This window comes from Hyla sarda, chromosome 6 (assembly GCF_029499605.1).
Source record: "Hyla sarda isolate aHylSar1 chromosome 6, aHylSar1.hap1, whole genome shotgun sequence".
NCBI classification, from domain to species: domain Eukaryota; kingdom Metazoa; phylum Chordata; class Amphibia; order Anura; family Hylidae; genus Hyla; species Hyla sarda.
This window is the reverse complement of record NC_079194.1, coordinates 18,988,552-19,013,360: the sequence shown is the minus strand read 5'-3', so window position 1 is coordinate 19,013,360 and position 24,809 is coordinate 18,988,552. Positions and strand designations below refer to the sequence as shown.

Below are 24,809 nucleotides of genomic sequence, written 5' to 3'. Positions count from 1 at the left end.
AAAAATTTTTTTTTTACATATACAAAAGTCATAAAACACCTGTGGGGTATAAAGGTTCACTTAACCCCTTGTTACGTTCCCCGAGGGGTCTAGTTTCCGAAATGGTATGCCATGTGTTTTTTTTTTTTGCTGTCCTGGCACCATAGGGGCTTCCTAAATGCGGCATGCCCCCAGAGCAAAATTTGCTTTCAAAAAGCCAAACATGACTCCTTCTCTTCTGAGACCTGTAGTGCGCCAGCAGAGCACTTTTCACCCCCATATGGGGTGTTTTCTGAATCGGGAGAAATTGGGCTTCAAATTTTGGGGGGTGTTTTCTGCTATTACCCTTTTTAAAAATGTAAAATTTTTGGGAAACCAAGCATTTTAGGTAAAAAAAATATAATTTTTTTTACATATGCTAAAGTCGTGAAACACCTGTGGGGTATTAAGGTTCACTTTACCCCTTGTTACGTTCCCTGAGGGGTCTAGTTTCCAAAATGGTATGCCATGTGTTTTTTTTTTTTTGCTGTCCTAGCACCATAGGGGCTTCCTAAAGGTGACATGCCCCCCAAAAACCATTTGACGCTCCTTCCCTTCTGAGCCCTCTACTGCGGAGAGAAATTGGGCTACAAATACAAGTAAAAATTTTGTCCTTTTACCCCTTGTAAAAATTAAAAAAATTGGGTCTACAAGAAAATGCGAGTGTAAAAAATGAAGATTTTGAATTTTCTCCTTCACTTTGCTGCTATTCCTGTGAAACACCTAAAGGGTTAATACACTTACTGAATGTCATTTTGAATACTTTGGGGGGTGTAGTTTTTATAATGGGGTCTTTTATGGGGCATTTCTAATATGAAGGCCCTTCAAATCCACTTCAAACGTGAACTGGTCCATGAAAAATAGCGAGTTTGAAAATTTTGTGAAAAATGTCAAAATTGCTGCTGAACTTTGAAGCCCTCTGGTGTCTTCCAAAAGTAAAAACTCATAAATTTTATGATGCAAACATAAAGTAGACATATTGTATATGTGAACCCAAGAAAAATATATTTTGAATATCCATTTTCCTTACAAGCAGAGAGCTTCAAAGTTAGAAAAATGCAAAATTTTCATTTTTTTCATCAAATTTGGTGATTTTTCACCAAGAAAGGATGCAAGTTACCATAAAATTTTACCACTAAGTTAAAGTAGAATATGTCACGAAAAAACATTCTCGTAATCAGAATGATAACTAAAAGCATTCCAGAGTTATTAATGTTTAAAGTGACAGTGGTCAGAATTGCAAAAAACGCTCCGGTCCTTAAGGTGAAAAAGGGCTCGGTCCTTAAGGGGTTAAGGACCGGAGCGTTTTTTGCACATCTGACCACTGTCACTTTAAACATTGATAACTCTGGAATGCTTTTAGTTATCATTCTGATTCCGAGAATGTTTTTTCGTGACATATTCTACTTTAACATAGTGGTAAATTTTTGTCAATACTTGCATCCTTTCTTGGTGAAAAATCCCAAAATTTGATGAAAAATTTGAAAATTTTGCATTTTTCTAACTTTGAAGCTCTCTGCTTGTAAGGAAAATGGATATTACGAATACATTTTTTTTGGTTCACATATACAATATGTCTACTTTATGTTTGCATCATAAAATTGATGAGTTTTTACTTTTGGAAGACACCAGAGGGCTTCAAAGTTCAGCAGCAATTTTCCGATTTTTCACAAAATTTTCAAACTCAGTATTTTTCAGGGACCAGTTCAGGTTTGAAGTGGATTTGAAGGGTCTTCATATTAGAAATACCCCATAAATGACCCCATTATAAAAACTACACCCCCCAAAGTATTCAAAATGACATTCAGTAAGTGTTTTAACCCTTTATGTGTTTCACACGAATAGCAGCAAAGTGAAGGAGAAAATTCACGATCTTCATTTTTTACACTTACATGTTCTTGTAGACCCAATTTTTGAATTTTTACAAGGGGTAAAAGGACAAAATGTTTACTTGTATTTGTAGCCCAATTTCTCTCGAGTAAGCACATACCTCATATGTCTATGTAAAGTGTTCGGCGGGCGCAGTAGAGGGCTCAGAAGGGAAGAAGCGACAAGGGGATTTTGGAGAGTACGTTTTTCTGAAATGGTTTTTGGGGGCATGTCACCTTTAGGAAGCCCTTATGGTGCCAGAACAGCAAATAAAAAACACATGGCATACCATTTTGGAAACTAAAAATTTTTACCTAAAATGCTTGTTTTCCCAAAAAATTTTGATTTTTAAAAAGGGTAATAGCAGAAAATACCCCTAAAAATTTGAAGCCCAATTTCTCCTGATTCAGAAAACACCCCATATGGGGGTGAAAAATGCTCTGCTGGCGCACTACAGGTCTCGGAAGAGAAGGAGTCACATTTGGCTTTTTGAAAGCAAATTTTGCTCTGGGGGCATGCCGCATTTAGGAAGCCCCTATGGTGCCAGGACAGCAAAAAAAACACCCACATGGCATACCATTTTGGAAACTAGACCCCCCTCGGGGAACGTAACAAGGGGTTAAGTGAACCTTCATACCCCACAGGTGTTTCACGACTTTTGCATATGTAAAAAAAAAAAAATTTTTTTTACCTAAAATGCTTGTTTTCCCAAAAATTTTACATTTTTTTATAGGGTAAAAGCAGAAAATACCCCCCAAAATTTGTAACATAATTTCTCCCGAGTACGGCGACACCCCATATGTGACCCTAAACTGTTGCCTTGAAATACGACAGGGCTCCAAAGTGAGAGCGCCATGCGTATTTGAGGCCTAAGTTAGGGACTTGCATAGGGGTGGACATAGGGGAATTCTACGCCAGTGATTCCCAAACAGGGTGCCTCCAGCTGTTTCAAAACTCCCAGCATGCCTGGACAGTCAACGGCTGTCCGACAATACTGGGAGTTGTTTTGCAACAGCTGGAGGCTCCGTTCTGGAAACAGTGGCGTACCAGACGTTTTTCATTTTTATTGGGGAGGGGAGGGGGGCTGTGTAGGGGTATGTATATATGTAGTGTTTTTTACTTTTTATTTTATTGTGTGTTAGTGTAGTGTAGTGTTTTTAGGGGACAGTCACACGGGCGGGGGTTCACAGTAGTTTCTCGCTGGCAATTTGAGCTGCAGCAGAAAGTTTGCGGCAGCTCAAACTTGCAGCCAGATACTTACTGTAATCCTCCGCCCATGTGAGTGTACCCTGTACGTTCACATTGGGGGGGGGGTCATCCAGCTGTTGCATAACTACAACTCCCAGCATGCCCGTTGGCTGTCGGTGACTGCTGAGAGTTGTAGTTTTGCAACAACTGTAGGCACACTGGTTATGTATCACTGAGTTTGTGACCTAACTCAGTGTTTCACAACCAGTGTGCCTCCAGCTGTTGCAAAACTACAACTCCCAGCATGTACGGTGCATGGTGTACGGTGACTGCTGAGAGTTGTAGTTTGCAACAGCTGGAGGCACACCGGTCGTGAAACACTGAGTTAGGTAAACAAAAACTCTGAGTTTCACAACCAGTGTGCCTTCAGCTGTTGCAAAACTACAACTCTCAGCAGTCACCGACAGCCAACGGGCATGCTGGGAGTTGTAGCTATGCAACCAGCAGATGCACCACTACAACTCCCAGCATGCACTTTAGCTGTTTGTGCAAGCTGGGAGTTGTAGTTATACAACAGCTGAAGGTACACTTTTCCATAGAAAAAATGTGCCTCCAGCTGTTGCAAAACCATAAGTCCCAGCATGCCCATAAGGGAATGCTGGGAGTTGGGGTGGTCTGCCTCCTGCTGTTGCATAACTAAAGCTCCCAGCATGCCCTTTTTGCATGCTGGGAGCTGTTGCTAAGCAACAGCAGGAGGCTGTCACTCACCTCCAACGATCCAGCCGCATCACATCAGTCCCGCCGCCGCCGCTGCTCCTGGGGCCCAGATCCCAACATGGACGCCGGGGATCGGGGTCCCCAGCACCCGGGGTGCACGTCCCGCACCCGCTCACGTCCTCCGGAAGAGGGGCGGAGCGGGTTGCGGGAGTGACACCCGCAGCAGGCGCCCTGATTGGTCGGCCGGTAATCCGGCCGACGAATCAGGGCGATCGTGAGGTGGCACCAGTGCCACCTCACCCCTGCAGGCTCTGGCTGTTCGGGGCCATCAGAGACGGCCCCGAACAGCCAGTAATTACGGGTCATCGGGTCACTGGAGACCCGATTGACCCAGAATCGCCGCAGATCGCTGGACTGAATTGTCATAATGACCCCCCAGGGCGATATGCCGGGATGCCTGCTGAACGATTTCAGCAGGCATCCGGCTCCGGTCCCCAACCGGCTAGCGGTGGGGGCCGGAATTCCCACGGGCATATGGATACGCCCTCGGTCCTTAAGGACTCGGGATGCAGGGCGTATCCATACGAGCTATGTCCTGAAGGGGTTAAAGGGGTACTCCTGTGGAAAACATTTTTTTTTTTTTTAAACAACTGGTGCCAGAAAGTTAAACAGATTTGTAAATTACTTCTATTAAAAAATCTTTACCCTTCCAGTACTTTTGAGCAGCTGTATGCTACAGAGGAAATTCTTTTCTTTTTGAATTTCTATTTTGTCTTGTCCACAGTGCTCTCTGCTGACACCTGATGCCCGTATCAGGAACTGTCCAGAGCAGGAGAAAATCCCCGTTGCAAACCTGTGCCTCTCTGGACAGTTCCTGACACGGACAGAGGTGTCAGCAGAGAGCACTGTGGTCAAGACAAAAAAGAAATTCAAAAAGAAAAGAATTTCCTCTGTAGCATACAGCCGCTAATAAGTACTAAGATTTTTTAATAGAAGTAATTTACAAATCTGTTTAACTTTCTGGCATCAGTTCACTTAAAAAAAAAGTTTTCCACCGGAATATCCCTTTAAATACCGGTAATCCCTGGTGTCTAGAAGACCCATCGGGCACCTGCATGGTATAATAGCGGGGTGCTGATGGGTTACTGGGGAAGCACGGGTCTTTAACTGTCTCAGTTTCTTCCCTAGATCAGCGATTGTTAAAGGGGTAATCCAGGATTTTTTGTATTGACTATGGTACATGGGCATTTAAAAAATGTACGAAAAAAAATGTTTTAAAAAATGTTAAAAATATACATGCCAATAAAACTTTAAATCAACCCACTTTTCACATCTTTCAAATAAAACACTGTTAAAATAAATAGCAATAAACGCATTTGGTATCACCGCGTCTGTAGCTATTAAATTATAATATTTCTGATCCTGTCGTTGGTTGTCTGGACATGCTGGGAGTTGTAGTTTTGCAACAGCTGGAGGTCCACAGTTTGTGCAGGGACGAGTAAGTTGTTTCCAGAGCAGAGGAAATGAAAACATTTTTTAACACAATTGAACAAATGGTCATCATTGCTGAAAGTTACCAAAACATAGAAAAGAAACCATCTACAGGTTATTTCTATAGAGCAAAGGAAACTTCATACAAAAACCCCCTAGAACTTTATCTACAGAAGAAGTCCTGGGAACAATCAGCAGCGATGGAGATGAAGAGAAAACCAGATGTGTAATTTATAACGTATTTCGCAGTAAAGGGGTTAAGAGGTTAATACATAAAACTAACTATAAGTGGGGTATAGGTAAGAGAGAAGACATACAATGCCTACGATACAGAGGGGCGAAGGTCAGCCGACTGCAAAATCAAGAGGAAGGCTTCAAAGTTTTTCTCCAAATTTCTTTCCAGCTCTTATGGAAGGAGTCAGGTTAACCTGCCAGTCCTCCATCTCATTACGGGAATCTGGGCCCAACTATAGGGGACAGAGATCAGGGGGCCCACTGCGAGGAACCATGGATTGTATCCTAATAGTATCTCTGTATCAGGGACGGGGGGGGAGGGTATCCACTGCAAGGAACCATAGATTATAAAGCAATAGTAAATCCGTATTAGAGACCGGGAACGAATCTCTACTGCGTGGAACCATAGATTGTAAAGCAATAGTATCTCTGTATCAGAGACCAGGAGTGAATCTCCACTGCGAGGAACCATAGATTGTATCTCAGTAGTATCTACGTATCAAAGACTGAGAGCGACTCTCAACTGTGAGGAACCATAGATTGTAGAGCAATAGTATTGACGTATCAAAGACTGAGAGCGACTCTCCACTGTGAGGAACCATAGATTGTAGAGCAATAGTATCTCTGTATCAGAGACCAGGAGTGAATCTCTACTGCGAGGAACCATAGATTGTATCTCAATAGTATCTACGTATCAAAAACCGAGAGCGACTCTCCACTGTGAGGAACCGTAGATTGTAGAGCAATAGTATCTCTGTATCAGAGACCGGGGGCGAATCTCCACTGCGAGGAACCATAGATTATAGAGCAATAGTATCTACGTATCAAAAACCGAGAGCGACTCTCCACTGTGAGGAACCATAGATTGTAGAGCAATAGTATCTACGTATCAAAGACTGAGAGCGACTCTCCACTGTGAGGAACCATAGATTGTAGAGCAATAGTATCTCTGTATCAGAGACCGGGGGCGAATCTCCACTGCGAGGAACCATAGATTGTATCTCAATAGTATCTCTATATCAAAGACCGGGGGGCGAATCTCCACTGCGAGGAACCATAGATTGTATCTCAATAGTATCTACGTATCAAAGACCGAGAGCGACTCTCCACTGTGAGGAACCATAGATTGTAGAGCAATAGTATCTCTATATTAAAGACCGGGGGCGAATCTGCACTACTAGGAACCATAGATTGTAGAGCAATAGTATCTACGTATCAAAGACCGAGAGCGACTCTCCACTGTGAGGAACTATGGACTGTAAAGCAATCTCCGTTTTAGAGACTAGCGGGCGAAAATTCATAAAAAAATAATAATAATAATTTTAATTATTTTTAGTCACATAGGAGGAAAAACAAAAATTACAATAATAATATAATAATAAATAAATTAATAAAAATGTCCATTTATTCCTGCATTTGTATCCTGTGAGCAATAGCTGTCTTATGATTCTACAAAGATCAACATTTATTATAATTTTTTTTCTTTTTACCAGAAAGATCAGGACATACTGGTGACTAAATATGAATCAGAAAACCAGCAATCGCCGGATCGCGGGAACATCTGGGCTGGACGCACATACTTCATCAGTGTGTCACAATACATCTGCATATGCACTGGCCACTTTATTAGGTACACCTTGCTAATCTCAGGTTATTTGCCTTTATTCCTGGTGGCCATACTTTCTAAAAGGGGCTGAAGACGTTATTCACATGATGACATCACACAGTTCCTCCATATGGACATGATGACATCACACAGTTCCTCCATATGGACATGATGACATCACACAGTTCCTCCATATATACATGACGACATCACACAGTTCCTCCATATGGACATGATGACATCACACAGTTCCTCCATATGGACATGATGACATCACACAGTTCCTCCATATGGACATGATGACATCACACAGTTCCTCCATATAGACATGATGACATCACACAGTTCCTCCATATGGACATGATGACATCACACAGTTCCTCCATATGGACATGATGACATCACACAGTTCATATGGACATGATGACATCACACAGTTCCTCCATATGGACATGATGACATCACACAATTCCTCCATATGGACATGATGACATCACACAGTTCCTCCATATATATACATGATGACATCACACAATTCCTCCATATGGACATGATGACATCACACAGTTCCTCAATATATATACATGATGACATCACACAATTCCTCCATATGGACATGATGACATCACACAATTCCTCCATATGGACATGATGACATCACACAGTTCCATCATATAGACATGATGACATCACACAGTTCCTCCATATGGACATGATGACATCACACAGTTCCTCCATATAGACATGATGACATCACACAGTTCCCCCATATGGACATGATGACATCACACAGTTCCTCCATGTGGACATGATGACATCACACAGTTCCCCCATATGGACATGATGACATCACACAGTTCCCCCATATGGACATGATGACATCACACAGCTCCTCCATATGGACATGATGACATCATACAGTTCCTCCATATAGACATGATGACATCACACAGCTCCTCCATATGGACATGATGACATCACACAGTTCCTCCAAATGGACATGAGGACATTACACAGTTCCCTCATATGGACATGATGACATCACACAGTTCCCCCATATGGACATGATGACATCACACAGTTCCTCCATATGGACATGATGACATCACACAGTTCCTCCATATGGACATGATGACATCACACAGTTCCTCCATATCTATATGATGACATCACACAGTTCTTCCATATGGACATGATGACATCACACAGTTCCCCATATGGACATGATGACATCACACAGTTCCCCATATGGACATGATGACATCACACAGTTCCTCCATATGGACATGATGACATCACACAGTTCCTCCATATGGACATGATGACATCACACAGTTCCCCCATATGGACATGATGACATCACACAGTTCCTCCATGTGGACATGATGACATCACACAGTTCCCCCATATGGACATGATGACATCACACAGTTCCCCCATATGGACATGATGACATCACACAGCTCCTCCATATGGACATGATGACATCATACAGTTCCTCCATATAGACATGATGACATCACACAGCTCCTCCATATGGACATGATGACATCACACAGTTCCTCCAAATGGACATGAGGACATTACACAGTTCCCTCATATGGACATGATGACATCACACAGTTCCCCCATATGGACATGATGACATCACACAGTTCCTCCATATGGACATGATGACATCACACAGTTCCTCCATATGGACATGATGACATCACACAGTTCCTCCATATCTATATGATGACATCACACAGTTCTTCCATATGGACATGATGACATCACACAGTTCCCCATATGGACATGATGACATCACACAGTTCCCCATATGGACATGATGACATCACACAGTTCCTCCATATGGACATGATGACATCACACAGTTCCTCCATATGGACATGATGACATCACACAGTTCCTCCAAATGGACATGAGGACATCACACAGTTCCCTCATATGGACATGATGACATCACACAGTTCCCCCATATGGACATGATGACATCACACAGTTCCTCCATATCTACATGATGACATCACACAGTTCCTCCATATGGACATGATGACATCACACAATTCCTCCATATGGACATGATGACATCACACAGTTCCTCCATATGGACATGATGACATCACACAGTTCCTCCATATAGACATGATGACATCACACAGTTCCTCCATATAGACATTATGACATCACACAGTTCCTCCATATAGACATGATGACATCACACAGTTCCTCCATATGGACATGATGACATCACACAGCTCCTCCATATGGACATGATGACATCACACAGTTCCTCCATATAGACATGATGACATCACACAGTTCCTCCATATATACATGATGACATCACACAGTTCCTCCATATGGACATGATGACATCACACAGTTCCTCTATATGGACATGATGACATCACACAGTTCCTCTATATGGACATGATGACATCACACAGTTCCTCCATATGGACATGATGACATCACACAGTTCCTCCATATAGACATAATGACATCACACAGTTCCTCCATATAGACATGATGACATCACACAGTTCCTCCATATAGACATGATGACATCACACAGTTCTTCCATATGGACATGATGACATCACACAGTTCCTCCATATAGACATGATGACATCACACAGTTCCTCCATATATACATGATGACATCACACAGTTCCTACATATGGACATGATGACATCACACAGTTCCTCCATATATACATGATGACAGCAAGTTGTTTTGACCATGTCTACATTCCTAAATGCATTGAGTTGCTGGCATGCTGGGAGTTGTAGTTTTGCAACAGCTGGAGGCACGCTATTTGGGAAAACCCTGCTCTTTACTGTTTATTCCTTTAAAAAGAGTTGGCAATTTATGTTGCTTGATGCCTAAACATTGGCGCACCTCGCAGTGCTTCATTTATTGCTGACATCAAGAAAAACTCCAGGTGACGTCTACTTACTGCAAAAGGCGCCGTTGTCATGTGAACAGAGACTTAGCGACATTCAGAGCTTTTTACCAAACATTTTTTTTCTTTTTATCTTTTTGATACATTTTTTATCTACCAGAAAATGTCTGATGAGCCAATTCCAGATTCCGCGGAATCCACCGGCTGCGGTCGTTCGGGATTTCAAGGGAACATGTGTTCGAATATTAGAAAGAAGCCAGAGACCATGGGGGGTATTGCAGGGAGCGGGGGACCTGAAGTAAGCAAACAAAGATGTGAACCGTGTAAGCCGTCCATTTATAGCTGCATATATGAATTTTCTCTATGTCCCGCGTACGGTGGCGCCCGGCCAAGACAAACATGGGTGCACCTCACCGAAATCCAGACTGGAAAGGTTGGACACAAAGCCGCAGTTATTGCTGTGAGCCGGCCTTGTATTCGGATACTCTGTAGATACATAAAGCCGGTGCTGAGCTCCTTGGTAAATGGATATCCTGTTCTAAGGCTGAAGAGGACGCTGCTCGGGATCGGTCCTGGCGCTCCCACACGGATATTGTTTGGAGGTAAAATAATAATAAATAAAGGAAAAGCAATAATACGGATTTCAAGGTAACTTGGGAGGCAAAATACTGGAGATGAGTCCTTGTGTAGGTAAAAGGGAGGGCAGCAAAGAACTAAGAGCTTTTAACAATAAACCACCAACTATAAACTATATCCATAAAGGGTTTAAAAATAATATTCCGGTATCATAAAATTGTATTTAAATGAAATAAAACCCCCAAAGATATATAACTTACTAATATAAGGTTATCACAAATGTTTCTGGCTTCAGCATGCTTTTGTGTGATTCATTCCTGATAGGAAGTTGTGTAGTCCTCTCAATGTCAGTGTGGTGTTGTCTTAGCAGCTCCTGGATCCTCCCTTTCTCCTAACAGTGAGTTGTGTAGTCCTCTCATTGTCAGTGTGGTGTTGTCTTAGCAGCTCCTGGATCCTCCCTTTCTCCTAACAGTGAGTTGTGTAGTCCTCTCATTGTCAGTGTGGTGTTGTCTTAGCAGCTCCTGGATCCTCCCTTTCTCCTAACAGTGAGTTGTGTAGTCCTCTCATTGTCAGTGTGGTGTTGTCTTAGTAGCTCCTGGATCCTCCATTTCTCCTAACAGTGAATTGTGTAGTCCTCTCATTGTCAGTGTGGTGTTGTCTTAGCAGCTCCTGGTTCTCCCTTTCTCCTAACAGTGAGTTGTGTAGTCCTCTCAATGTCAGTGTGGTGTTGTCTTAGCAGCTCCTGGATCCTCCCTTTCTCCTAACAGTTAGTTGTGTAGTCCTCTCAATGTCAGTGTGGTGTTGTCTTAGCAGCTCCTGGATCCTCCCTTTCTCCTAACAGTGAGTTGTGTAGTCCTCTCATTGTCAGTGTGGTGTTGTCTTAGCAGCTCCTGGATCCTCCCTTTCTCCTAACAGTGAGTTGTGTAGTCCTCTCATTGTCAGTGTGGTGTTTTCTCTGCAGCTCCACAGCTCCTCCCTCTCTCCTTACAGGAAGTTGTATAGTACTTTCATTTGTGGTGTTGTCTTAGCAGTTTCCCGTCTCCTCCCTCTCACCTGACAGGAAGTTGTGTAGTCCTCTTATTGTCGGTGTGTTGTTGTCTTAGCACTTCCCTAGCTCCTTCCTCTGTCTCCCAAGACAAGGCATCATCCTCTGCTGTCTCAGGAAACAAGGCTTGATCTTGCCTCTAAGCTCTAGCCAGCCCCCTGAGTGATGTCATCATCTCTGACCAGCCCCTACATCACCATCTCCCTGTCATATACACGTATACAGTATATATCTTTTTTAGGACATTTAGGAAAGAGGCAGAGATAGGCAGAGGAGCAGACAAGGAATGCATACAGCGGGTTCTTCAGACTGTTCTGCTCTGTAGAGCAATGTTCTGCAGCAGCCCTGGGAAGGATCTAGTAGGATTGCTGTGGGAGGGCAGTAGGCAGGGTGGGAAGCTTGTGAAGAGTACCTGAAGGAAGGCATTCTGGGCATTATAGTACCAGGCAATTGCTCAACCAGTAAGCAGTGTTTATGACATGGTGGGGGAGAGGACTACACACACACAAAACAAGTGGGGCAGCCAGGTAAGAAATGCTATAAGCTTCCATGGTCTTTTTTTTTACTGACATTGGAGTACCCCTTTAAAAAAGGAGATGTTCTTCTGCTGCAATAAAAAAATACATGTGACTGCATTATGCATAAGAGACCTTCCATTATGGATAAGAGACCTCCCATTATGCATAAGAGACCTTCTATTATGGATAAAAGACCTTCCATTATGGATAAGAAACCTTCCATTATGCATAAGAGACCTTCCATTATGGATAAGAGACCTTTCCATTATGCATAAGAAACCTTCCATTATGGATAAGATACCTTCCATTATGGATAAGAGACCTTCCATTATGTATAAGAGACCTTCCATTATGTATAAGAGACCTTTCCATTATGGATAAGAAACCTTCCATTATGCATAAGAGACCTTCCATTATGGATAAGAGACCTTCCATTATGTATAAGAGACCTTTCCATTATGCATAAGAGACCTTCCATTATGGATAAGAGACCTTCCATTATGGATAAGAAACCTTCCATTATGCATAAGAGACCTTCCATTATGGATAAGAGACCTTCCATTATGTATAAGAGACCTTTCCATTATGCATAAGAGACCTTCCATTATGGATAAGAGACCTTCCATTATGTATAAGAGACCTTCCATTGTGGATAAGAGACCTTTCATTATGCATAAGAGACCTTCCACTATGGATAAGAGACCTTCCATTATGGATAAGAGACCTTCCATTATGGATAAGAGACCTTCCATTATGTATAAGAAACCTCCCATTATGCATAAGAGACCTTCCATTATGGATAAGAGACCTTCCATTATGGATAAGAGACCTTCCATTATGGATAAGAGACCTTCCATTATGTATAAGAAACCTCCCATTATGGATAAGAGACCTTCCATTCTGGATAAGAGACATTCCACTATGGATAATAGACCTTCTACTATGGATAAGATACCTTCCATTATGGATAAGAGACCTTCCATTATGGATAAGAGACCTTCCATTATGGATAAGAGACCTTCCACTATGTATAAGAGACCTTCCATTGTGGATAAGAGACCTGCCAGTATGGATAAGAGACCTTTCATTATGCATAAGAGACCTTCTATTATTGATAAGATACCTTCTATTATGGATAAGAGACCTTCCATTATGGATAATAGACTTTCCATTATGGACAAGAGACCTCCCATTATGCATAAGAGACCTTCCATTATGGATAAGAGACCTTTCACTATGGATAAGAGACCTTCCATTATGGATAAGAGACCTTCCACTATGCATAAGTGACCTTCTATTATGGATAATAGACTTTACATTATGGATAAGAGACCTTTACATTATGGATAAGAGACCTCCCTTTATGAATAAGAGACCTTCCATTATGGATAAGAGACCTTCCATTATGGATAAGAGACCTCCCATTATGGATAAGAGACCTCCCATTATGCATAAGAGACCTTCTATTATGGATAAGAGACCTTCCATTATGGATAAGAGACCTACTATTGATAAGATACCTTCTATTATTGATAAGATACCTTTGATTATGGATACGAGACCTCCCATTATGGATAATAGACCTCCATTATGGATAAGAGACCTCCTATTATGCATAAGAGACCTTCCATTATGGGTAAGAAACCTTTCACTATGGATAAGAGACCTCCCATTATGGATAAGAAACCTTCCATTATGGATAAGAAACCTTCCATTATGGATAAGAGACCTCCCATTATGAATAATAGACCTTCCATTATGGATAAGAGACCTTCCATTATGTATAAGAGACTTTCCATTATGGATAAGAGACCTCCCATTATGGATAAGAGACCTCCCATTATGCATAAGAGACTTTCCATTATGGATAAGAGACCTCCCATTATGCATAAGAGACCTTCTATTATGGATAAAAGACCTTCCATTATGGATAAGAGACCTTCCATTATGGATAAGAGACCTTCCATTATGGATAAGAGACCTACTATTGATAAGATACCTTCTATTATTGATAAGATACCTTCGATTATGGATATGAGACCTCCCATTATGGATAATAGACTTTCCATTATGGATAAGAGACCTCCTTTTATGCATAAGAGACCTTCCATTATGGGTAAGAGACCTTTCACTATGGATAAGAGACCTTCCATTATGGATAATAGAATTTCCACTATGGATAAGAGACCTCCCATTATGGATAAGAAACCTTCCATTATGGATAAGAAACCTTCCATTATGGATAAGAGACCTCCCATTATGGATAAGAAACCTTCCATTATGGATAAGAGACCTCCCATTATGGATAAGGGCAGGTATAATTTTCACATCATTTACATAAACCAGGTCCATCAGACTTGTCCAAAGTGTCTTCTTCTTGGATGTCTCTGGCAGTGGGACCTCTTTTGCTCCACTGGGGTTTCGAGTTCTGTAAATTTGTTTGGCTAAAAAGTTGACATCATATGATAGCACCATCAGTTCTACAGTACCAGCCATCGTATGGAGATATCCTGGTAACAGGTGGGTGAACCCAATGGCCATATGGTAGGTCACAGGGTTTGGGTTCTTACCCAAACAATAACATGTATGGCCGGCAGCAAGTTTTCTAAGGATTTTTCCATTATTACTGGAGATGGAAATCGTGATAGAAGGTAACACACTAGGCACAGGTGGATGAACAGGTGGCACTACTGTTAAAGGGGTACTCCAGTGGAAAACTTTTCACGAGGAGCGTGTACGTTACGTCACGACCCTCGCAGTCCGCTCCCAGCATTCCGAATAAAATGTTCCGAACACTGAGGCAGTGGAGTACCCCTTTAAGGATGCAGGGTGTACATGTACGCCCTGCGCCCACTCCCCTACTATGATGCAGGCTCAGGAGCTGAGCCAACATCATAGCGGGGTGGTCCCGGTGGCTGTCAGCCGCCATGACCCGTGTCTATTGCCAGACATCACCGAACATGGTGATGCCCAGAATTAACCCGTTAGATGCCGTGATCAAAGTTGATTGCGACATCTAAAATTAAAAAATAAAATTTTTGCCCTTTCGTTGTTTTCCTCCTCACCTTCTAAAAATCATAACGCTTTCAGTTTTCCACCTACAGACCATATGAGGGCTTGTTTTATGTGCTACCAATTTTACTTTGTAATGACATCAGTCATTTCACCACAAAATCTATGGCGAAAGCAAAAACAAATGTATTTGTAGGACAAAATTGAAAAAAACAAACACCATTTTGTAATTTTTAGCAGCTTCCGTTTCTACACAGTGCACTTTTTGGTAAAAATGACACCATATATTTATTCTGTAGATCCATACAGTTACAAGGATACCTCATTTATGTAGGTTTTAATTTATTTTATATATGTTTATTTTTATTATGTATACATATTTTTTACATGGAATTTGGGAAAAGGGGGTGATTTAAACTTTTATTAGGGAAGGAGTTAGTTCATGTTTATAAACTTTTCATTTTTACATCATTTTTTGTCCCCACAGGGGGCTATAACATACAATCTTCTGATTGCATACACTGATCAATGCTATGCCATAGCACAGCATTGACCAGTGTTATCTGTGCTCGATTGCTCAGGCCTGCTGAACCAGGCTGGAGCATCGCAGAGGAGATCGGACGGCGCTGATGCAGGTTAGGACCCTCCTGTTGTCCTGTAAGCTGATTGGGACACCGCGGTTTCACCGTTGTGATCCCGATCAGCCAGACTGAGCTGCCGGGAATGTTTATTTATTTATTTTTTCATTTTAGGCGTGGTGATCAATTTTGATCACCATATCTAAAGGGTTAATGCCGGGCATCACCGTGATCGGTGATGTAAGGCATTAGACACAGGTCCCGGCCATTGAAAGCTGCCAGGACCGACCGGCTATGACGCCGGGTCAGCTCATGACCCAGCATCATAGCAGGGGAGCGGGCGCAGGCTGTACAGGTCCACCCTGCATCCTGAAGAGGTTAAAAAAAATTTAAACAGAAGTAAGCATATGTGATATACAGTAGCTGCGTGCGTAAATGTCCGAACTATAAAAATATATTGTTAATTAAACCGCACGGTCAATGACGTACACGTAAAAAAAAATGGCAAAGTACAGAATTGCGTATTTTAGGTCACTAAAAAATGTATGAAAAGTGATCTAAAAGTCCCATTGAAACAAAAATGGTACAGATAAAAACTAGAGAACACAGTGAAAAAAAAAAAAAAAGCCCTCATATAGCCCCGTATGCGAAAAAAAAGTTATAGGGGTCAGAAGAGGATAATTTTAAACATACAAATTTTCATACAAAAAGTTATCATTTTTTAAAAGAAGTAAAACAAGATTAAACCTACATAAGTAGGGTATCATTTTAATCGTATGGACTTACAGAATAAAAATAAGTTTACATTTTTATCAAAACAGTACACTGCATAGAAACGGAAGCCCCCAAAAGTTACAAAATGGTGTTTTTTGTTTTTTTTTCAATTATGCCTCTCAAATATTTTTTTGGGGTCATGCCATAGATTTTGTGGTGAAATGATTGATTTCATTACGAATTAAAATTGGTGGCACAAAAAAATCCCTCATATGGTCTGTAGGTGGAAAACTGAAAGCGTTATGATTTTTAGAAGGTGAGATGTAAAAAAAGGAAAGTGCAAAAAAAAAAAAATTTGTGGTCCTTAAAGGGGTACTCCGTCCCTAGACATCTTATCCCCTATCCAAAGGATAGGGGATAAGATGTCAGATCGCCAGGGTCCCGCTGCTGGGGACCCCGGGGATCGCCACTGCGGCACCCCGCTATCATTGCTGCACAGAGCGAGTTCGCTCTGCACGTAATGACGGGCAATACAGGGGCCGGAGCAGCGTGACGGGGGCGGGCCATGACATCATGAGGGGCGGGGCAGTGACGTAACAATGATCCGGCCCCTGTATTGCCCGTCATTACGTGCAGAGCGAACTCGCTCTGTGCAGCAATGATAGCGGGGTGCCGAAGTGGCGATCCCCGGGGTCCCCAGCAGCGGGACCGCTGCGATCTGACATCTTATCCCCTATCCTTTGGATAGGGGATAAGATATCTAGGGGCGTAGTACCCCTTTAAGGGGTTAAAATACTAGGGATAGAACGGAGTAGTAAATTTTTTTAATGTATATATATATGTAAAGAGCAGTCCAGTAATGTATAAACCAACTAATAATAAGAGAGGAATGGGCACTCACCCTGTTAAAATGTATCTTTTTATTCTTCGTACTAAAAACGCTCTCATGGTAGTGGAACAAAGACAGACTCGGCTGCCGCCGAGTCTGTCTTTGTTCCACTACCATGAGAGCGTTTTTAGTATGAAGAATCAAAAAATAAATTTAGCATGAAGAATCAAAAGATTTTAGCAGGGTGAGTGCCCATTCCTCTTTTATTATTAGTTGACAAAACAATGTTAATTTCTTCCACAAAAAAAAAATCGGTTCCTTACCGGCCGATCCGGATACACTCCGGCACGAAGTAAAGAAGCCTTCCAGCTATCCACCTCTTCCTGGGAGTCACAGGCCAGCTCCAGGCAGCGGTAATCCTTGTAAACATTCCTACAAGCCAAAAAAATCTGAAAATCAGTGAAAAATGACATAAACAACAGAGAAAGTCAAAGTATCACAACTAGAGGGAGCGGGCTGAGCCTGACTGGTTGGGTAGTGAAGCTTAAAGGGGTACTCCGGTGGAAAACATTTTTTTTTTTAAATCAACTGGTGCCAGAAAGTTAAACAGATATGTAAATTACTTCTATTTAAAAATCTAAATTCGTCCAGTACTTATCAGCTGCTGTATGATACAGAGGAAGTTCATTTCTTTTTGAATTTCCTTTCTGTCTGACCACAGTGCTCTCTGCTGACACATCTGTCCATGTCAGGAACTGTCCAGAGCAGTAACAATTTCCCATAACAAACCTCTCCTGCTCAATCCTCCTCCTTTTCCAGGTGAACGTTCTGCACATTTTCAGCTGTGTGTACATAGCCTAAATTTGTCAAAAAGTTGGAGACCACACCTCGGGCATGTTCACACTAGTGTTGAGCGGCATAGGCCATATTCGAATTCGCGATATTTCGCGAATATATGGACGAATATTCGTCATATATTCGCTAAATTCGCATATTCGTAATATTCGCGTTTTATTTTCGCATGTGCAAAAATTTGCATACGCGAAAATTCGCACGCCAGTCTCACACAATAGTATTAGTCTTCTTTACACCACACAAGCTGGAAGCAGAGAGGGGTGATCACTGTGACGTGTACTGTGAAAAACAAACAAAAGAAAAACTAATATTCGAAATTGCGAATATATAGTGCGATATTCTCGAATATTCGCGAATTCGCAAATGTCCGATATTCGAGAATAAAATTCGAATTGCGAATTTTCGCGAGCAACACTACTTCACACCTCCTCGGAATTTCAAGCAGAATTTCCGAATTTTGTGTCCGCAGAAAGAATAAACCTGTCCACTCTTTCTGCAGACTCTGCGCGGAATCCATAGCTGTCTACGAGACGGCGCGTTCTTGTGCAGTCCTAGCACTGGCAGATTAGATATACGGTAATTTTTTTTTCTAGCCCAAAATCCCGGCATAAATGCAATGACACTATTGCTGCACAAAAAATTAAAATAAAATAAAAATAACCATTAATTAATTTTTTACATATATTTAATATAAATAATATATATATATACATATATATAAAATAATAATAAAAACGATATAAATAAATACATATATATGTGTATATAATAATAATGATAATAATAATAATAAAAACAAAATAAATAAATACATATATATGTGTATATATATATATAATAATAATAATAATAAAAACAATATAAATAAAACATATATATGTGTATATATATATATATATATATATATATATATATATAATAATAATAATAATAAAAAATGATATAAATAAATACATATATATATAAATATATATATAATAATAATAAAAAAAATTATATATATATATATATACACATAACGGAAGGTAATAGATACTAAACTCTTCAAGGAGGAAACGGAGAGGTGGAAGTGATAATTATCTGGAGGTCAAAGGGAACCGGTCAGGTCTCCGAAGATTTCACAAAGAACACAAAGCCCAAGATGGTGATTACAGGAAGCCGGGGATTGGCCTCCAGCTAAACTAGAATACTGGGGTAAATGTCGGCTCCACAACCAAGATGATTATGGTGATGATGATGAAGTTAAACTTGAAGGCCACACAGGGTTACATCTGGTAACGTTACATGGAGAAATGGGCACAGCAGATGTTTTTGATGGAGGTAGGTCTCCAAACTGTGCACCTCCAGCTGCTGCAAAACTACTACTCCCAGCATGCTCTATAATGTCCTCCATGCTGCTGCTGATACTTCTGAGGGTGTGCTATAAAGCCATGTTTCACAACACATCTATTGCAAAACTACAACTTCCAGCATGCTCTATAATGTCCTCCATGCTGCTGCTACTTCTGAGGGTGTGCTATAAAGCCATGTTTCACAACACATCTATTGCAAAACTACAACTCCCAGCATGCTCTATAATGTCCTCCATGCTGCTGCTACTTCTGAGGGTGTGCTATAAAGCCATGTTTCACAACACATCTATTGCAAAACTACAACTTCCAGCATGCTCTATAATGTCCTCCATGCTGCTGCTACTTCTGAGGGTTTGCTATAAAGCCGTGTTTCACAACACAGCTGTTGCAAAACTACAACTTCCAGCATGCTCTATAATGTCCTCCATGCTGCTGCTGCTACTTCTGAGGGTGTGCTATAAAGCCATGTTTCACAACACATCTATTGCAAAACTACAACTTCCAGCATGCTCTATAATGTCCTCCATGCTGCTGCTACTTCTGAGCGTTTGCTATAAAGCCGTGTTTCACAACACAGCTGTTGCAAAACTACAACTTCCAGCATGCTCTATAATGTCCTCCATGCTGCTGCTACTTCTGAGGGTTTGCTATAAAGCAGTGTTTCACAACACAGCTGTTGCAAAACTACAACTTCCAGCATGCCCGGACCGCCAATGGTGGTCCGGGCATGCTGGGAGTTGCAGTTTTGCAACAGCTGGAGGTCCACAGTTTAGAGACCACTGATCAAGACCTTTACCATACTAAACATAGTGAAAACGATGTTTCCACACTATAGACCATTTTAACAGTTTTAGGGTGGAAACACACAGAATAAAATTAAAAAATTAAATAAAAAAACAAAAACAAACGCCATACTAAACAAATGGCATTTTTATGGGGCAAAAAACTCTGCGTTCAGATGTTAGTTGAGACAATGGAAAACGATTTAAAAAAACGCCAGACCCGCACTTTTTTTCTCTCACCCTTTTGTAGTGTGTTTAGGCTCAGTGATAGTTTTTCAAAATGGCAGCATGCTCTTTTTTTTTTCTTTTTTTTTTAAAGAAATTGTGACGTTTTTCCTCCAATACTAAAAAATAAAAAAATTAAAATACCCAGAAAAAAGCCATGTGTATATGGATATCTGCATTTTTCTGCCGTTCCCCCTCCAGCCCCGAAGATGAAAAGAAACCCCTGAATCCCATGATGAAAGAATGACATGACTTGTAATGAGAAAAGCGTAGGGGGATAAAAGGCCTAATAAACTGAAACTCTGCCGCTGAAATTCCGTAGTGTGGACTGTGCGGCAATAGGACTCTGCTGCAGCGGAATTTCTAAGCGGAATTACGTTCAGTAATTCTGCAGTGCGAACGTAGCTTTATACACGGGTTAATATTCCAAACTGAATTCACTTTTTTTGTTTTTGTGCAAAGTGAACCAGATTGGATGAAAAAAATGGCGCAGCACACATTTCCTAAAAGGATTTTGCCTCATTTGCACCATGTGTGCCTCCATTTTTTCAAAAAGGGGCTTGGACTTGGACATCGGGCGGGGCTTGAATTGCACCAGATTTTCAATAGTATGCGCCCAAAAAAACAACAAGAAAAAAAAACAGTTGTTAAAGGGGTTATCCAGGAAAAAACTTTTTTTTTTTATATATCAACTGGCTCCAGAACGTTAAACAGATTTGTAAATTACTTCTATTAAAAAATCTTAATCCTTTCAGTACTTATGAGCTTCTGAAGTTTAGGTTATTCTTTTCTGTCTAAGTAATCTCTGATGACACGTGTCTCGGGAAACGCCCAGTTTAGAAGAGGTTTGCTATGGGGATTTGCTTCTAAACTGGGCGTTTCCCGAGACACGTGTCATCAGAGAGCACTTAGACAGAAAAGAACAACCTTAACTTCAGAAGCTCATAAGTACTGAAAGGATTAAGATTTTTTAATAGAAGTAATTTACAAATCTGTTTAACTTTCTGGAACCAGTTGATATATAAAAAATTTTTTTTTACTGGAATACCCCTTTAAAGAGGTAGTCCGCCGCTATACATGTTATCCCCTGTCCAAAGGATAGAGGACAATATGTCCGACCACTGGGGACCCCCAATCATCCGGTGCACAGAGTGAACTCAGTTCTGTGGCGGATGACTGGCGATCACAGCCGCCACGCCCCCTCCCATAGACATGAATGGATGGGACGTGGCATGACGTCACGGTCACTGAAGCCCCAGGCTTCTGTGACCGTGACGCCGCAGCGCTGGCCCAGAGATTGCAAGGTTCCCAGCGGCCAGACCCCCCCTGCTATCAGACATGTTATCCCTTATCCTTTTGGATAGGGGATAACATGTCTAGGGGCAGAGTACCCCTTTAAATGGGTACTCCACCACTAGACATCTCATCCCCTATCCAAAGGATAGGGGAAAAGATGTCTGATCACGGGGGTCCCCAGCGGCGCCCGGTGTTCATTTAGAGCGTCGGGTGCAGCACCGGAACACCACAGGCTCGTTACATCATGGCCCCTCAATGCAAGTCAATGGGAGGGGGCTTCACAGCCGTAGACTTGCATTGAGGGGACATGGCCATGACATCACGAGCGGGGCATGGCCGTGACGTCACAAACCTCCGCCCAGTATCGTCAGTCATCTGGCACGGAGCGAAGTTTGCTCCGTGCGTCGGATGTCTGGGGTGCCACAGCCGAGATCACTGAGGTCCTCCACGGCGGGACTCCGGCGATCAGACATCTTATCCTCTATCCTTTGTATAGGGGATAAGATGTCTAGGGGCGGAGTACCCCTTCAACTATACCACCTCGGAGGCGGTGAGCACACAGTGTAAGACGTGCCTGAGTTACTGTTAAAAATCTGGCGCAATCTTAGACTGCTTGGGCTAAGTAAGACTTAGGGCAAGTTTTTGAATCTGTCTCCCCCTATCTTTGGGAAAATTCCATTGGCATGCTGGAAGTTGTACTTTTGCAACATCTGGAGTAATACTGCTTGGGAAAACCTGGGTAAGAATTCGCCTTGGTTTCAAATACTTTAATTTTATATATTCATCTGGTTGAACTTTTTATTTACTTTACTCTCTGAGCCGTAGGGTGGTAGGGGGTGAACGTGGGATAGAAGGGTATTGTCTGTAATACTCCTGAAGGATTTGTTATAATGTGTAAATTGACCAATAAAGGGTCCAAAAAAATTAACGTATTTAATTGGCTATTAAACCGCTGTATATTACTAAGGTTAGATGATAAATGTCGGACTCCTGTTCCTAATCGATAGCATGTGTGCAGAAAGGAGTAATACGGAGCAGGGACTGCACGTGCACATTGACTCCATGATGGATACGGAAACAATATATTGTGCCGCCCCCTGGTTGCACTCCTTTTTTGCACTTTAATGTTACTGATTAAAATCTACTATACAGAGATTAATATTTCCATATAACCATATAGTGGTAGATATCAGCTGTACACAGGCTCTGCAGACCATATATGTGAGTACACTTACATGTAGGGACTCACAAAAGACGTCTTCTCTGATCGGAGTCAGTCATTTTCTTTGTCTTTCCGTGTTTATTACTTCACACAGTATTAGTGCCCACTTTGTGCCCCCATGTAGCAGGCCTCCTCACATTGCCCCCATGCCCCTCTCACTTTGCACCCGTGCCCATCTCACATTGGCCCATGCCCATCTCACATTGGCCCATGCCCATCTCACATTGGCCCATGCCCCCATCACATTGCCTCTTTGCCCCTCTCACATTGCCCCATGTCGCTCCTTTACCATTGCCCCATGTCACTCTCCCATTGCCTTATGCCACCTTACAATGACCCCATGCCCCTTCACACTGCCCCCAGGCCCCCTCACATTGCCCCCATGCCCCATTTTCATTGCCCCCATGTCACTCTCTTATTGCCCCCATGCCCCTCACCCATTGCCCCCATGCTACTCTCCCATTGCCCCCATGCCCCTCCCCATTGCCCCTATGCCCCTCTCCCATTGCCCCCCATGCCCCTCTCCCATTTCCCCCATGTCACTCTCCTGCTGCCACATGTTACAGTCCCCATTAATAAAAATATAGCACCCAACTCTCCATCGTTCCACCAAAGCTCCTATCCTTTCTGTGAGTGGAGCGTCATACAGACACTGCACACACACATATCGCTGCCTGACTCAACAGGACAGAGCCACAAGGCTCCACCCTGTTACGGCTGCAGGGTGCATTAAACTTAAAGATGCACACAAAATGTAAGGCTGCGCTTGCTCGAGGCATTAAGGACATGAGTCCTGGATCCCAGGGTGGCACCCTCATTCACTGGGTGCTCTAGGCCGGCGCCTACCTTTCCTATAGGTCTTGCCGGCCCTGTCTGTTTGTTGTTTGTGCATCTGGGTAGAATATCCTACGTTATTTGCTCTCATGCTCTATTGTCCCCAGTTTTGAACCCTGATGATTCCGTCACCATCTGAGTGAAACACGTAGGGACGTTGATGACATCAGGTCATAAAGCCACTAGAACAGTGGTCTCCAAACTGGACCTCCAGTTGTTGAAAAACTACAACTCCCAGCATGCCCGGACAGCCAGCGGCAGCATGCTGGGAGTTGTAGTTTTTCGACAGCTGGAGGCCCACAGTTTGGATATTACTAATGCCAAGCAATATGTCCTGGTCTTTACATGGATATGCAAGTCCTTCCTGCCCTTCAGTTCTCATTATCTGGAGGCCGGGAGGAACACTGGGGACAGCAGAAGTGAAGACATTATGTGTCTGGAATTATATTTGTGAAGCGATCCATCTGCTTCTAGTTAGTTGCAGCGGATGACTAACAGTTTCTAACTAGGCGTGTCCCCTCCCTGGTCACAGCGGACCACATCTTCATTCATTATATTAACCCATTTACTGTCTATCCAGTTATTTCTAAGTATTTTCCTTCATTAAAATTAAATCACAATTTTTATTTTACTGTGTAATAAAGAAGGAGACACGAGAAATACTTATCCCATGGGGAGTGTGTGTCCACAGTATAGATGTACTGTAAGTGTTTTATCCATAGCAATTGATTAAAATGTCAGCCCTTTACTCAGGACTTAGGTGAAGACCCTTGGGCAGTGATTCCGGCCTCCAGTCTTTTTGGGGATGAGGCCACAAGGTTTACACACCAGGATTTGGGGATTTTCTGCCATTCTTCTCTGTAGATCGTCTCGATCTCTGTCAGGTTGGATGGGACCATCGGTAGAAGCCATTTTCAGGTCTCTCCAGAGATGTTC

General features: G+C 42.1%; 1 protein-coding gene across 6 annotated transcripts in view; it reads right to left on the bottom strand.

Moving 5' to 3' along the window:
* DNM3 (dynamin 3) overlaps positions 1–24,809 on the bottom strand; it is a 422,060-nt gene that overhangs the window by 202,444 nt on the left and 194,807 nt on the right. For all 6 annotated transcript variants that reach the window (XM_056523256.1, XM_056523254.1, XM_056523257.1 and 3 more), the window contains exon 14: positions 17,631–17,739. In XM_056523256.1, coding sequence (XP_056379231.1) covers positions 17,631–17,739 — 109 coding nt within the window. The remainder of the gene's footprint in view (positions 1–17,630; positions 17,740–24,809) is intronic.